General features: G+C 44.2%; 1 protein-coding gene across 4 annotated transcripts in view; it reads right to left on the reverse strand.

Annotated features, from left to right (window-relative positions):
- Positions 1-351: 351 nt before the first annotated feature.
- Positions 352-16876, reverse strand: part of mdm1 (Mdm1 nuclear protein) — a 28119-nt gene continuing 11594 nt past the window's right edge. For 3 of the 4 annotated variants that reach the window (XM_055905190.1, XM_055905192.1, XM_055905193.1), the window contains 5 exons: positions 14401-14615; positions 13809-14039; positions 12033-12172; positions 3675-3743; positions 352-2251 (listed from right to left, as the gene is read on the reverse strand). In XM_055905190.1, coding sequence (XP_055761165.1) covers positions 2142-2251; positions 3675-3743; positions 12033-12172; positions 13809-14039; positions 14401-14615 — 765 coding nt within the window. In that variant the 3' untranslated portion in view covers positions 352-2141. Of the gene's footprint in view, positions 2252-3674; positions 3744-10592; positions 10827-12032; positions 12173-13808; positions 14040-14400; positions 14616-16876 lie in introns of those variants that run through there. The other variant, XM_055905191.1, reaches the window with a different exon arrangement.

A 16876-nucleotide genomic window follows, 5' to 3' on the forward strand; every position in this document is an offset into this window, starting at 1 on the left:
GCCTTGCCATAACAAAGGGTTTGAATACTTATTTAATCAAGACATTTCAATTTTTAATTTGTATAAATTCAAATTCTACTATGATATTATGGGGTATTGTGTGTTGGGACAGTCACACAAAATCTCAATTTAATCCATGTTAAACTCACGCTGCAAGACAACAAAATGTGGAAAAAGTCAAGGGGTGTGAATATCTTCTGAGGGCTCTGTTAATAGGGTGCTATTTGGGAAGCAGTCAATCACATGTTGATGAAATGAAGCACGTTCATCACCCACGGAACAACAATATCGCAGTGAATTACTACAAACGTATTCTATGTACACGAAGTCAATGAGATAGCTAATGGATACTGACTGTTCCAACATTTATTTAATCATTTCCTTTCAACAGTTGTTGTATTCAAAACACGCAGTGCATCTCTATTTCAAACTTATACAACATGTTTCAATTGCATCAATGTTGATTCATAGTAGCGGTGGTAGTGCATAATTCACGTTCCAACAAGGATAGTTGTATCAAGAAATATATGAACAATGCAGATTTGATAATACAGTAAAAATATCAATTACAATAAAAGTAGTTCTCCGTATAAAATACTAAATCATTTAAAAATAACTACAAACCTTAGTTCTTTACACTTCATTCAATACATTATTACAAAACATCTGAACTAAATTCAATACAAATAGGGACGGTTTCCCAGACACTCTGGTTACATAAACCCAGATTTAGTCTAGTAGTCTGGACACTCTGGTTATATAAACCCAGATTCAGTCTAGTAGTCTGGACACTCTGGTTATATAAACCCTGATTCAGTCTAGTAGTCTGGACACTCTGGTTATATAAACCCTGATTCAGTCTAGTAGTCTGGACACTCTGGTTATATAAACCCAGATTCACCCTAGTAGTCTGGACACTCTGGTCATATAAACCCAGATTCACCCTAGTAGTCTGGACACTCTAGTTATATAAACCCGGATTCAGTCTAGTAGTCTGGACACTCTAGTTATATAAACCCAGATTCACCCTAGTAGTCTGGACACTCTGGTCATATAAACCCAGATTCACCCTAGTAGTCTGGACACTCTGGTTATAGAAACCCAGATTCACCCTAGTAGTCTGGACACTCTGGTTATATAAACCCTGATTCAGTCTAGTAGTCTGGACACTCTGGTTATATAAACCCAGATTCACCCTAGTAGTCTGGACACTCTGGTTATATAAACCCAGATTCACCCTAGTAGTCTGGACACTCTGGTTATATAAACCCAGATTCACCTTAGTAGTCTGGACACTCTGGTTATATAAACCCAGATTCACCCTAGTAGTCTGGACACTCTGGTTATATAAACCCAGATTCACCCTAGTAGTCTGGACACTCTGGTTATATAAACCCTGATTCAGTCTAGTAGTCTGGACACTCTGGTCATATAAAGCCAGATTCAGTCTAGTAGTCTGGACACTCTGGTTATACAAACCCATAGCAATTGATTGTCTTCCTATCTCCAGTGGTTGGGCTATAGGCTGTGATGCTACTGTCACTGTTGACATCACACCCTGTCTCCAATATATTCCTCTCAAGGGTCTGGCCTAAGGTAGTGCACTACATAGGGAATAGGGTGCTGTTTAGGACATAATGTGTGTCAGTGTTGTCATATCTTCCCTCAGAGACAAAGGTAGTGCACTACATAGGGACTAGGGTGCTGTTTAGGACATAGTGTGTGTCAGTGTTGTCATATCGTCCCTCAGAGACAAAGGTAGTGCACTACATAGGGATTAGGGTGCTGTTTAGGACATAGTAAGTGTCAGTGGTGTTATCTCTTCCCCCAGAAGTCATCCTTCCTCCTCTTAACAGTAGTGCACTACATAGGGAATAGGGTTCCATTTGGAATACATTGTGAGGGGGGGTCAGTGCTTCCTATTATCTCTTCCTCCAGAAGTCACCCTTCCTCCTCTTAACAGTAGTGCACTACATAGGGAATAGGGTTCCATTTGGAATACATTGTGAGGGGGGGGGGGGTCAGTGCTTCCTGTTATCTCTCCCCCCAGAAGTAATCCTTCCTCCTCTTAACAGTAGTGCACTACATAGGGAATAGGGTTCCATTTGGGATGCATTGTGAGGGGGGGTCAGTGCTTCCTGTTATCTCTTCCCCCAGAAGTGGTCCTTCCTCCTCTGGGCTCGGTCCAGGACCTGGGAGGCCATGGAGCAGGACGCTGCTGACCTGGATGAGATCTGGGACATCCTGTCATCTGGAGGGTCACCAAGGGTCAGGGGTCAAAGGTTAGCCAGGTCGGGGAGAGAGTGATCAGCTGACTCCCAAAGATTTAGAACCTCAGCTGTCCTTTATGTTTTATGTCATGGAGATTTTGAAGCAAATGTCTCATTTTGTTTAGTGTAAGAGGGGGTGTCACTTCCCTTGTATCAAGACTTTAACACTGAAATGACCCCTGAGCCTGACTTTAACAGTGAAATTACCCCTGAGCCTGACTGTAACACTGAAATTACCCCTGAGCCTGACTGTAACACTGAAATTACCCCTAAGCCTGACTGTAACACTGAAATTACCCCTAAGCCTGACACTGAAATTACCCCTGAGCCTGACTTTAACACTGAAATTACCCCTGAGCCTGACTAACACTGAAATTACCCCTAAGCCTGACTAACACTGAAATTACCCCTAAGCCTGCCTTTAACATTAAAATTACACCTGAGCCTGCCTGTAACACTGAAATTACCCCTAAACCTGACTTTAACACTGAAATTACCCCTGAGCCTGCCTTTAACACTGAAATTACCCCTGAGCCTGACTTTAACAGTGAAATTACACCTGAGCCTGACTTTAACACTGAAATTATCCCTAAGCCTGACTTTAACACTGAAATTATCCCTAAGCCTGACTTTAACACTGAAATTAACCCTAAGCCTGACTTTAACACTGAAATTAACCCTAAGCCTGACTTTAACACTGAAGACCAACATCAGCCTAGTTAGTCTACTTGTGATAAACTGAGCTTTAACTTATCCAGTAGTCCAGGACATACTACAAAACAGGGTAAAGGAGTTATCCAGATAAAAAATAAAATACATTTTATTAAGCCTGAAATGGGCATGTCTAATTGATTCAACAACCAAAAACACATATCTAAGTTTAGGTTTCTAAATGAACCAGAAAATGTACATATTATCAGACTAATGTGTTGCTGCTACATTACCTTCATTATCAGACTAATGTGAAGAAGCTTGTTGCTGCTACATTACCTTCATCATCAGACTAATGTGAAGAAGCTTGTTGCTGCTACATTGCCTTCATTATCAGACTAATGTGAAGAAGCTTGTTGCTGCTACATTACCCTCATTATCAGACTAATGTGAAGAAGCTTGTTGCTGCTACATTACCTTCATTATCAGACTAATGTGAAGAAGCTTGTTGCTGCTACATTACCTTCATCACCAGACTAATGTGAAGAAGCTTGTTGCTGCTACATTACCTTCATCATCAGACTAATGTGAAGAAGCTTGTTGCTGCTACATTACCTTCATCATCAGACTAATGTGAAAAAGCTTGTTGCTGCTACATTACCTTCATCATCAGACTAATGTGAAGAAGCTTGTTGCTGCTACATTACCTTCATTATCAGACTAATGTGAAGAAGCTTGTTGCTGCTACATTACCTTCATCATCAGTTCCACAGCCCCCACCAGGACACAGCAGCAGCTCAGACGTCCTCAGGCCTAAATTACCTGGATTAGAGAAGACAATGGACACCTGTTCTGTTAGTTGTTGTTGTTTAGGGGGTACATGTAAATGCCTAGATAACAGTACATTTTAGCGTTCCATGTTATTACACACGATGCACAATACTGCTGCATTTATAGTCTGTTGTCTTCCAATCAACTCAATAGTAGTTTCTTACCCCAGGTGTTTCTTACCCCAGGTGTTTCTTACCCCAGGTGTTTCTACCCCAGGTGTTTCTACCCCAGGTGTTTCTACCCCAGGTGTTTCTACCCCAGGTGTTTCTTACCCCAGGTGTTTCTACCCCAGGTGTTTCTTACTCCAGGTGTTTCTTACTCCAGGTGTTTCTTACCCCAGGTGTTTCTACCTCAGGTGTTTCTACCCCAGGTGTTTCTACCCCAGGTGTTTCTACCTCAGGTGTTTCTACCCCAGGTGTTTCTACCCCAGGTGTTTCTTACTCCAGGTGTTTCTTACCCCAGGTGTTTCTACCTCAGGTGTTTCTACCTCAGGTGTTTCTTACCCCAGGTGTTTCTTACCCCAGGTGTTTCTACACCAGGTGTTTATACACCAGGTGTTTCTACCCCAGGTGTTTCTACCCCAGGTGTTTCTACACCAGGTGTTTCTACCCCAGGTGTTTCTACCTCAGGTGTTTCTACCTCAGGTGTTTCTACCCCAGGTGTTTCTACCCCAGGTGTTTCTACCTCAGGTGTTTCTATCTCAGGTGTTTCTTACCCCAGGTGTTTCTTACCCCAGGTGTTTCTACCTCAGGTGTTTCTACCTCAGGTGTTTCTTACCCCAGGTGTTTCTTACCCCAGGTGTTTCTACCCCAGGTGTTTCTACCTCAGGTGTTTCTTACACCAGGTGTTTCTACCCCAGGTGTTTCTACCCCAGGTGTTTCTACCTCAGGTGTTTCTACCTCAGGTGTTTCTACCCCAGGTGTTTCTACCTCAGGTGTTTCTTACCCCAGGTGTTTCTACACCAGGTGTTTCTACCCCAGGTGTTTCTACCTCAGGTGTTTCTACCCCAGGTGTTTCTACCCCAGGTGTTTCTACACCAGGTGTTTCTTACCCCAGGTGTTTCTACCCCAGGTGTTTCTACCCCAGGTGTTTCTACCCCAGGTGTTTCTACCCCAGGTGTTTCTTACCCCAGGTGTTTCTTACCCCAGGTGTTTCTTACCCCAGGTGTTTCTACACCAGGTGTTTCTACCCCAGGTGTTTCTATCCCAGGTGTTTCTACACCAGGTGTTTCTATCCCAGGTGTTTCTACCCCAGGTGTTTCTTCCCCCAGGTGTTTCTTCCCCCAGGTGTTTCTTCCCCCAGGTGTTTCTACCCCAGGTGTTTCTTACCCCAGGTGTTTCTACCTCAGGTGTTTCTACCCCAGGTGTTTCTACACCAGGTGTTTCTACCTCAGGTTTTTCTACCTCAGGTTTTTCTACCTCAGGTGTTTCTACCTCAGGTGTAGGCCTATTATTTTGAAAATAAACTGAATGGGGGGGTGGGGGGGGGGGTTCTGGAGTGGAGTCAGGAATGGAGGGAGATGTGAGGAAGAGAAAGAGGTGAAGGACTCTGGGAGAGAGAAAAGGAATTCCCCCAATTGTGATACCCTGGCATCGACTTCTGTATCTTTTGTCCTGAGGAGAAAGCAGCAGCTGGGAACTACAACACTAGACAATATCTGGTCTGGCGGGAAGGAATGAGGAGCGGACTACAACTCTGTTTCCTGCTCACGTCCAGGTTATGCTATTCAACAGGTAGCCTGGTGGCAGATCTGTTGGTGAGACAGCAACAGATCTGGGTATATGCTGCTTACATAACCTACCCTGTAAGTGACAACTTGACAGGACAGTAGAAACAGATCTGGGACCAGGTTTTGTTAATGAACAGTAGAATATGCTGAGAAAAGCCACAAACTGTAAAGATGTCTCAGCAGTAGAGCGAGAGAGAGAGCGAGAGACACAGACAGACAGACAGACAGACAGACAGACAGACACCCCACCCCACAGGGACTCAGTCAGACTGACCTATATACTGTAGAGATGGCGGAAACCTGACACACACCTCCCATCAACGGTAAATGACGCTCATTGTCACATATATATGATCGTGTAAGTCTCCTAAACTGTCTTTGATGAGGCAATGCAGTGTTTTGATTGGCCCATGACTATAGGATGATGATGTGATGGGACTACGTCACACCGGTTGAACTAAAGTTGCAGATACAGCATCACATATGCCAGTAATGTAAAAGTGGTTTGATCAGTCAAAAACCAAGGAAATTTAGACTTTCAGTTCAACTGCTGACGCTGTTTGTAGACAGATAGTACCACACTACTACAGTAGGTACCAGGACAGTTACCATGATGACAGATAGTATCACACTACTACAGTAGGTACCAGTAGGTATCAGGATAGTTACCATGATGACAGATAGTATCACACTACTACAGTAGGTACCAGTAGGTATCAGGATAGTTACCATGATGACAGATAGTATCACACTACTACAGTAGGTACCAGGATAGTTACCATGATGACAGATAGTATCACACTACTACAGTAGGTATCAGGATAGTTACCATGATGACAGATAGTATCACACTACTACAGTAGGTATCAGGATAGTTACCATGATGACAGATAGTATCACACTACTACAGTAGGTACCAGGATAGTTACCATGATGACAGATAGTATCACACTACTACAGTAGGTACCAGGATAGTTACCATGATGACAGATAGTATCACACTACTACAGTAGGTACCAGGATAGTTACCATGATGACAGATAGTATCACACTACTACAGTAGGTACCAGGACAGTTACCATGATGACAGATAGTATCACACTACTACAGTAGGTACCAGGATAGTTACCATGACAGATAGTATCACACTACTACAGTAGGTACCAGGATAGTTACCATGATGACAGATAGTATCACACTACTACAGTAGGTACCAGGATAGTTACCATGGTGACAGATAGTACCACACTACTACAGTAGGTACCAGGATAGTTACCATGGTGACAGATAGTATCACACTACTACAGTAGGTACCAGGATAGTTACCATGATGACAGATAGTATCACACTACTACAGTAGGTACCAGGATAGTTACCATGATGACAGATAGTATCACACTACTACAGTAGGTACCAGGATAGTTACCATGATGACAGATAGTATCACACTACTACAGTAGGTACCAGGATAGTTACCATGGTGACAGATAGTACCACACTACTACAGTAGGTACCAGGATAGTTACCATGGTGACAGATAGTATCACACTACTACAGTAGGTACCAGGATAGTTACCATGATGACAGATAGTATCACACTACTACAGTAGGTACCAGGACAGTTACCATGATGACAGATAGTATCACACTACTACAGTAGGTACCAGGATAGTTACCATGATGACAGATAGTATCACACTACTACAGTAGGTACCAGGATAGTTACCATGATGACAGATAGTATCACACTACTACAGTAGGTATCAGGATAGTTACCATGATGACAGATAGTATCACACTACTACAGTAGGTACCAGGATAGTTACCATGATGACAGATAGTACCACACTACTACAGTAGGTACCAGGATAGTTACCATGATGACAGATAGTATCACACTACTACAGTAGGTACCAGTAGGTACCAGGATAGTTACCATGATGACAGATAGTATCACACTACTACAGTAGGTACCAGGATAGTTACCATGATGACAGATAGTATCACACTACTACAGTAGGTACCAGGATAGTTACCATGATGACAGATAGTATCACACTACTACAGTAGGTATCAGGATAGTTACCATGATGACAGATAGTATCACACTACTACAGTAGGTATCAGGATAGTTACCATGATGACAGATAGTATCACACTACTACAGTAGGTACCAGGATAGTTACCATGATGACAGATAGTATCACACTACTACAGTAGGTACCAGTAGGTATCAGGATAGTTACCATGATGACAGATAGTATCACACTACTACAGTAGGTACCAGGATAGTTACCATGATGACAGATAGTATCACACTACTACAGTAGGTACCAGTAGGTATCAGGATAGTTACCATGATGACAGATAGTATCACACTACTACAGTAGGTACCAGGATAGTTACCATGATGACAGATAGTATCACACTACTACAGTAGGTACCAGTAGGTACCAGGATAGTTACCATGATGACAGATAGTATCACACTACTACAGTAGGTACCAGTAGGAACCAGTAGGTACCAGGATAGTTACCATGATGACAGATAGTATCACACTACTACAGTAGGTACCAGTAGGAACCAGTAGGTACCAGGATAGTTACCATGGTGACAGATAGTATCACACTACTACAGTAGGTACCAGGATAGTTACCATGATGACAGATAGTATCACACTACTACAGTAGGTACCAGGATAGTTACCATGATGACAGATAGTATCACACTACTACAGTAGGCACCAGGATAGTTACCATGATGACAGATAGTATCACACTACTACAGTAGGTACTAGTTGGTCCTACGGATAGTTACCATGATGACAGATAGTATCACACTACTACAGTAGGTATCAGGATAGTTACCATGATGACAGATAGTATCACACTACTACAGTAGGTATCAGGATAGTTACCATGATGACAGATAGTATCACACTACTACAGTAGGTACTAGTTGGTCCTACGGACAGTTACCATGGTGACAGATAGTATCACACTACTACAGTAGGTACTAGTTGGTCCTACGGATAGTTACCATGGTGACAGATAGTACCACACTACTACAGTAGGTACTAGTTGGTCCTACGGATAGTTACCATGATGACAGATAGTATCACACTACTACAGTAGGTACCAGGATAGTTACCATGATGACAGATAGTATCACACTACTACAGTAGGTACTAGTTGGTCCTACGGATAGTTACCATGATGACAGATAGTATCACACTACTACAGTAGGTACTAGTTGGTCCTACGGATAGTTACCATGGTGACAGATAGTATCACACTACTACAGTAGGTACTAGTTGGTCCTAAAGGATAGTTACCATGGTGACAGATAGTATCACACTACTACAGTAGGTACCAGTTGGTCCTATGGATAGTTACCATGATGACAGATAGTATCACACTACTACAGTAGGTACCAGGATAGTTACCATGATGACAGATAGTATCACACTACTACAGTAGGTACTAGTTGGTCCTACGGATAGTTACCATGATGACAGATAGTATCACACTACTACAGTAGGTACTAGTTGGTCCTACGGATAGTTACCATGGTGACAGATAGTATCACACTACTACAGTAGGTACTAGTTGGTCCTAAAGGATAGTTACCATGGTGACAGATAGTATCACACTACTACAGTAGGTACCAGTTGGTCCTACGGATAGTTACCATGATGACAGATAGTATCACACTACTACAGTAGGTACCAGGATAGTTACCGTGATGACAGATAGTATCACACTACTACAGTAGGTACTAGTTGGTCCTACGGATAGTTACCGTGGTGACAGATAGTACCACACTACTACAGTAGGTACCAGTAGGTACCAGGATAGTTACCGTGGTGACAGATAGTACCACACTACTACAGTAGGTACCAGGATAGTTACCGTGATGACAGATAGTATTAACCAGACTAGAGGCATCTGTAACACAGATAGTATTAACCAGACTAGAGGCATCTGTAACACAGATAGTATTAACCAGACTAGAGGCATCTGTAACACAGATAGCATTAACCAGACTAGAGGCATCTGTAACACAGATAGCATTAACCAGACTAGAGGCATCTGTAACACAGATAGCATTAACCAGACTAGAGGCATCTGTAACACAGATAGCATTAACCAGACTAGAGGCATCTGTAACACAGATAGCATTAACCAGACTAGAGGCATCTGTAACACAGATAGTATTAACCAGACTAGAGGCATCTGTAACACAGATAGTATTAACCAGACTAGAGGCATCTGTAACACAGATAGCATTAACCAGACTAGAGGCATCTGTAACACAGATAGCATTAACCAGACTAGAGGCATCGGTAACACAGATAGCATTAACCAGACTAGAGGCATCTGTAACACAGATAGCATTAACCAGACTAGAGGCATCTGTAACACAGATAGTATTAACCAGACTAGAGGCATCTGTAACACAGATAGCATTAACCAGACTAGAAGCATCTGTAACACAGATAGCATTAACCAGACTAGAGGCATCTGTAACACAGATAGCATTAACCAGACTAGAGGCATCTGTAACACAGATAGTATTAACCAGACTAGAGGCATCTGTAACACAGATAGTATTAACCAGACTAGAGGCATCTGTAACACAGATAGCATTAACCAGACTAGAGGCATCTGTAACACAGATAGTATTAACCAGACTAGAGGCATCTGTAACACAGATAGCATTAACCAGACTAGAGGCATCTGTAACACAGATAGCATTAACCAGACTAGAGGCATCTGTAACACAGATAGCATTAACCAGACTAGAGGCATCTGTAACACAGATAGCATTAACCAGACTAGAGGCATCTGTAACACAGATAGTATTAACCAGACTAGAGGCATCTGTAACACAGATAGCATTAACCAGACTAGAGGCATCTGTAACACAGATAGCATTAACCAGACTAGAGGCATCTGTAACACAGATAGTATTAACCAGACTAGAGGCATCTGTAACACAGATAGCATTAACCAGACTAGAGGCATCTGTAACACAGATAGCATTAACCAGACTAGAGGCACCTATCGATTTATAAAGCTTTTTTTTTCCATCAGCACAGCAGTTATCACAACGTGTTTCTACAGTAACCCTGCCTATAAACACTATGTCTCTTCTCACCAAGGAGAAGCTCTACACACTATCCCAATATCCAGCGGTGTCGAGTGTTACCTGTCTGACTGCTCGTTGTGGCGAGGCCAGAGAGAGGTGTTTAAATGGGGAACGGGTTTTACCCAACGGAGGTTCACTTCTCTTCACCCAACCGTTAGCCTCCGTCTTAGGAGGAGACACCAGGATAGCACCTCCTGACAAGACATTAGACAAGGTTATCACGTTTACCCTCTGGGGGGAACGATAAAGTTTTTTAAAAATTCAACACAGAACAGAAGTAATGAATCACGCTTTGATCTTGACTGTGATATGTGGTTGTTTTGCTGCTAAACTGAATGGTACCGTCTATAAGATGCTCTGGATATGAGTGTCTTGCTAAATGATTCACTTGTCATGTAAAATGTTGAAAATAGTGAGTTTTAGTGTATTATATTGATGTGACCCATAACTGAACTGTGAAGATAAAGAGTTTTTGGAAAAAGGTGTAGGTTGGATGCAAGCTAAGGTGGGAAGATGGTGAACCTGTCTCAACACACTAGTTAGTGGGTTTCCACTATCACCTAGTTTATGGTCCTAGTGAACCTGCCTCAACACACTAGTTAGTGGGTTTGTTTCCACTATCATCTAGTTTATGGTCCTAGTGAACCTGCCTCAACACACTAGTTAGTGGGTTTGTTTCCACTATCACCTAGTTTATGGTCATGGTGAACCTGTCTCAACACACTAGTTAGTGGGTTTGTTTCCACTATCACCTAGTTTATGGTCACGGTGAACCTGTCTCAACACACTAGTTAGTGGGTTTGTTTCCACTATCACCTAGTTTATGGTCACGGTGAACCTGCCTCAACACACTAGTTAGTGGGTTTGTTTCCACTGTCACCTAGTTTATGGTCACGGGGAACCTGCCTCAACACACTAGTTAGTGGGTTTGTTTCCACTATCACCTAGTTTATGGTCCTAGTGAACCTGTCTCAACACACTAGTTAGTGGGTTTGTTTCCACTGTCACCTAGTTTATGGTCACGGTGAACCTGCCTCAACACACTAGTTAGTGGGTTTGTTTCCACTATCACCTAGTTTATGGTCCTAGTGAACCTGCCTCAACACAGTAGTTAGTGGGTTTGTTTCCACTATCACCTAGTTTATGGTCCTAGTGAACCTGTCTCAACACACTAGTTAGTGGGTTTGTTTCCACTGTCACCTAGTTTATGGTCCTAGTGAACCTGCCCCTGGAGGTCCTTGGAGACAAAGCCAGACTGGGCCGGACCACACACAGCTCCTGGATCATTTATTTGATTGTTTTTGTACCAGTAACACCTCTCTCAACAACAAATAATGAGAACAAAAAGTTGGTCACAAAAACAATATGTCAACAATATATCTGCTAGGTTACTAGGTTACCAGTGGCTGGAGTAGTCAGGTCGTGGTGAGTTCTCTGAACAGTAGCGATCCTTTGCAGTGTGGGTGTGGGCATCCTGCCACCCTCTCTGGAGCTGTGGGAGCCTGCTACAGACGACGAACGATGGTCCAGCACCCTCAGCCTAGAAGACAGACAGACGGACGGACGGACGGACAGACAGACAGAGTTATCTAATATGGATATAAACAGAGTGGAGGTAACAGAACTGACCGTCTCCAATATGGATATAAACAGAGTGGAGGTAACAGAACTGACCGTCTCCAATATGGATAACAACAGAGTGGAGGTAACAGAACTGACCGTCTCCAATATGGATAACAACAGAGTGGAGGTAACAGAACTGACCGTCTCCAATATGGATATAAACAGAGTGGAGGTAACAGAACTGACCGTCTCCAGTATGGATAACAACAGAGTGGAGGTAACAGAACTGACCGTCTCCAGTATGGATATAAACAGAGTGGAGGTAACAGAACTGACCGTCTCCAATATGGATAACAACAGAGTGGAGGTAACAGAACTGACCGTCTCCAGTATGGATATAAACAGAGTGGAGGTAACAGAACTGACCGTCTCCAATATGGATAACAACAGAGTGGAGGTAACAGAACTGACCGTCTCCAATATGGATATAAACAGAGTGGAGGTAACAGAACTGACCGTCTCCAATATGGATAACAACAGAGTGGAGGTAACAGAACTGACCGTCTCCAATATGGATATAAACAGAGTGGAGGTAACAGAACTGACCGTCTCCAATATAGATATAAACAGAGTGGAGGTAACAGAACTGACCGTCTCCAATATGGATATAAACAGAGTGGAGGTAACAGAACTGACCGTCTCCAATATGGATAACAACAGAGTGGAGGAAACAGAACTGACCGTCTCCAATATGGATATAAACAGAGTGGAGGTAACAGAACTGACCGTCTCCAATATGGATAACAACAGAGTGGAGGTAACAGAACTGACCGTCTCCAATATGGATAACAACAGAGTGGAGGTAACAGAACTGACCGTCTCCAATATGGATATAAACAGAGTGGAGGTAACAGAACTGACCGTCTTCAATATAGATATAAACAGAGTGGAGGTAACAGAACTGACCGTCTCCAATATAGATATAAACAGAGTGGAGGTAACAGAACTGACCGTCTCCAATATAGATATGAACAGAGTGGAGGAAACAGAACTGACCGTCTCCAATATGGATATAAACAGAGTGGAGGAAACAGAACTGACCGTCTCCAATATGGATATAAACAGAGTGGAGGTAACAGAACTGACCGTCTCCAATATGGATATAAACAGAGTGGAGGAAACAGAACTGACCGTCTCCAATATGGATATAAACAGAGTGGAGGTAACAGAACTGACCGTCTCCAATATGGATAACAACAGAGTGGAGGTAACAGAACTGACCGTCTCCAATATGGATAACAACAGAGTGGAGGTAACAGAACTGACCGTCTCCAATATGGATATAAACAGAGTGGAGGTAACAGAACTGACCGTCTCCAATATAGATATAAACAGAGTGGAGGTAACAGAACTGACCGTCTCCAATATAGATATAAACAGAGTGGAGGTAACAGAACTGACCGTCTCCAATATAGATATAAACAGAGTGGAGGTAACAGAACTGACCGTCTCCAATATGGATATAAACAGAGTGGAGGTAACTCAGAACTCAAAGCCACTCAATGAATACAGAAATCAACAGGAAATGGAGAGGGAATGAAACAACCACATACTCATCCTTTCTCTCCTTGTCCTCTTCTTCCTCTCTCTTCTCCCCCGTTCCACCCCCAGCCCCTGTCTCCTCCTCCCAGGCTAGTCTCCTCTGAACAGGTAGGGTAGGGGCTCCAGGGTTAGGGGCTCCAGGGAGGCCTGCTGTGTCTCCAGCCCCCCGGGTGGAGCTCCTTCTACTGGACACTGGGGTGAGGGGAGGGGGTCCGGCTACGGAGCTGGAGCTACTGTCAACCCTACAGACACGCAGGGAGAGGATGAGGGACACACACAGAGCACATGACCTTAATAGGTCAGATTTATTAAGACCCCAGTAAAGGACTCTCCGCATCAGTTTCCCCTACTCCATATAGCTTGGTCAACCACCCACCTAGCTCTGTGGCTTCTACACAGAAATATGTGGCTCTGCTTCTAAGTCAAATCATTTGGCTACACTTGATTTCCATTTCATTCTATGCTTACAAAGGCCCGATGTTGAGGCCCGAGAGTTGCATCCCATCTATGGGAACCCCTGAGACAGGCTTACTACACATCCAGCCCACACTAAAGACATGCTAACGGCATGCTACAGCCAGCTCTGTGGTCTGTCTGCCTCACCTAGCGAGCTCCAGAGCCTGGGGGGTAGGGCTCCTGCTGCCGTCTTCCTCCCCGTCCCCTGAACCTGTCCCAGAGCTGAGGTTAGAGGAGGAAGGGGTGGAGGCCTCCCACAGCTGGTTCTGGTCCGACAGGATCTGGTTGAGGTGGAGGCGGGAGAAATGGGTCCCCCACGCCCTCTGTCTGTAGGCCTCCGCTTTCTTACGAAGCTCTCGGACCTGCGAGGACGGTTGATTGATCGGTTGGCTGATAGCATTCATTTGATCATTAAAAGTAGCAGGCTGCTCCAGCCAGACAGGTGTGACTGAGCACAGATTCTTTATGTTATATAGCTGGAACCTAGCCTGGTGCCGGGTCTGTGACACGGCTCAGTCACAACACACATTCTTTATGTTATATAGCTGGAACCTAGCCTGGTGCCGGGTCTGTGACACGGCTCAGTCACAACACAGATTCTTTATGTTATATAGCTGGAACCTAGCCTGGTGCCGGGTCTGTGACACGGCTCAGTCACAACACACATTCTTTATGTTATATAGCTGGAACCTAGCCTGGTGCCGGGTCTGTGACACGGCTCAGTGACAACACACATTCTTTATGTTATATAGCTGGAACCTAGCCTGGTGCCGGGTCTGTGACACGGCTCAGTCACAACACAGATTCTTTATGTTATATAGCTTGAACCTAGCCTGGTGCCGGGTCTGTGACACGGCTCAGTGACAACACAGATTCTTTATGTTATATAGCTGGAACCTAGCCTGGTGCCGGGTCTGTGACACGGCTCAGTCACAACACAGATTCTTTATGTTATATAGCTGGAACCTAGCCTGGTGCCGGGTCTGTGACACGGCTCAGTCACAACACAGATTCTTTATGTTATATAGCTGGAACCTAGCCTGGTGCCGGGTCTGTGACACGGCTCAGTCACAACACAGATTCTTTATGTTATATAGCTGGAACCTAGTCTGGTGCCGGGTCTGTGACACGGCTCAGTCACAACACAGATTCTTTATGTTATATAGCTGGAACCTAGCCTGGTGCCGGGTCTGTGACACGGCTCAGTGACAACACAGATTCTTTATGTTATATAGCTGGAACCTAGCCTGGTGACGGGTCTGTGACACGGCTCAGTGGCAACACAGATTCTTTATGTTATATAGCTGGAACCTAGCCTGGTGACGGGTCTGTGACACGACTCAGTGGCAACACAGATTCTTTATGTTATATAGCTGGAACCTAGCCTGGTGCCGGGTCTGTGACACGGCTCAGTGACAACACAGATTCTTTATGTTATATAGCTGGAACCTAGCCTGGTGCCGGGTCTGTGACACGGCTCAGTGACAACACAGATTCTTTATGTTATATAGCTGGAACCTAGCCTGGTGCCGGGTCTGTGACACGGCTCAGTCACAACACAGATTCTTTATGTTATATAGCTGGAACCTAGCCTGGTGCCGGGTCTGTGACACGGCTCAGTGACAACACAGATTCTTTATGTTATATAGCTGGAACCTAGCCTGGTGCCGGGTCTGTGACACGGCTCAGTGACAACACAGATTCTTTATGTTATATAGCTGGAACCTAGCCTGGTGCCGGGTCTGTGACACGGCTCAGTCACAACACAGATTCTTTATGTTATATAGCTGGAACCTAGCCTGGTGCCGGGTCTGTGACACGGCTCAGTCACAACACAGATTCTTTATGTTATATAGCTGGAACCTAGCCTGGTGCCGGGTCTGTGACACGGCTCAGTCACAACACAGATTCTTTATGTTATATAGCTGGAACCTAGCCTGGTGCCGGGTCTGTGACACGGCTCAGTGACAACACAGATTCTTTATGTTATATAGCTGGAACCTAGCCTGGTGCCGGGTCTGTGACACGGCTCAGTGACAACACAGATTCTTTATGTTATATAGCTGGAACCTAGCCTGGTGCCGGGTCTGTGACACGGCTCAGTCACAACACAGATTCTTTATGTTATATAGCTGGAACCTAGCCTGGTGCCGGGTCTGTGACACGGCTCAGTCACAACACAGATTCTTTATGTTATATAGCTGGAACCTAGCCTGGTGCCGGGTCTGTGACACGGCTCAGTCACAACACAGATTCTTTATGTTATATAGCTGGAACCTAGCCTGGTGCCGGGTCTGTGACACGGCTCAGTGACAACACAGATTCTTTATGTTATATAGCTGGAACCTAGCCTGGTGCCGGGTCTGTGACACGGCTCAGTCACAACACAGATTCTTTATGTTATATAGCTGGAACCTAGCCTGGTGCGGGGTCTGTGACACGGCTCAGTCACAACACAGATTCTTTATGTTATATAGCTGGAACCTAGCCTGGTGCCGGGTCTGTGACACGGCTCAGTCACAACACAGATTCTTTATGTTATATAGCTGGAACCTAGCCTGGTGCCGGGTCTGTGACACGGCTCAGTCACAACACAGATTCTTTATGTTATATAGCTGGAACC

This window comes from Salvelinus fontinalis, chromosome 39, assembly GCF_029448725.1.
Source record: "Salvelinus fontinalis isolate EN_2023a chromosome 39, ASM2944872v1, whole genome shotgun sequence".
In the NCBI taxonomy this organism is placed as follows: domain Eukaryota; kingdom Metazoa; phylum Chordata; class Actinopteri; order Salmoniformes; family Salmonidae; genus Salvelinus; species Salvelinus fontinalis.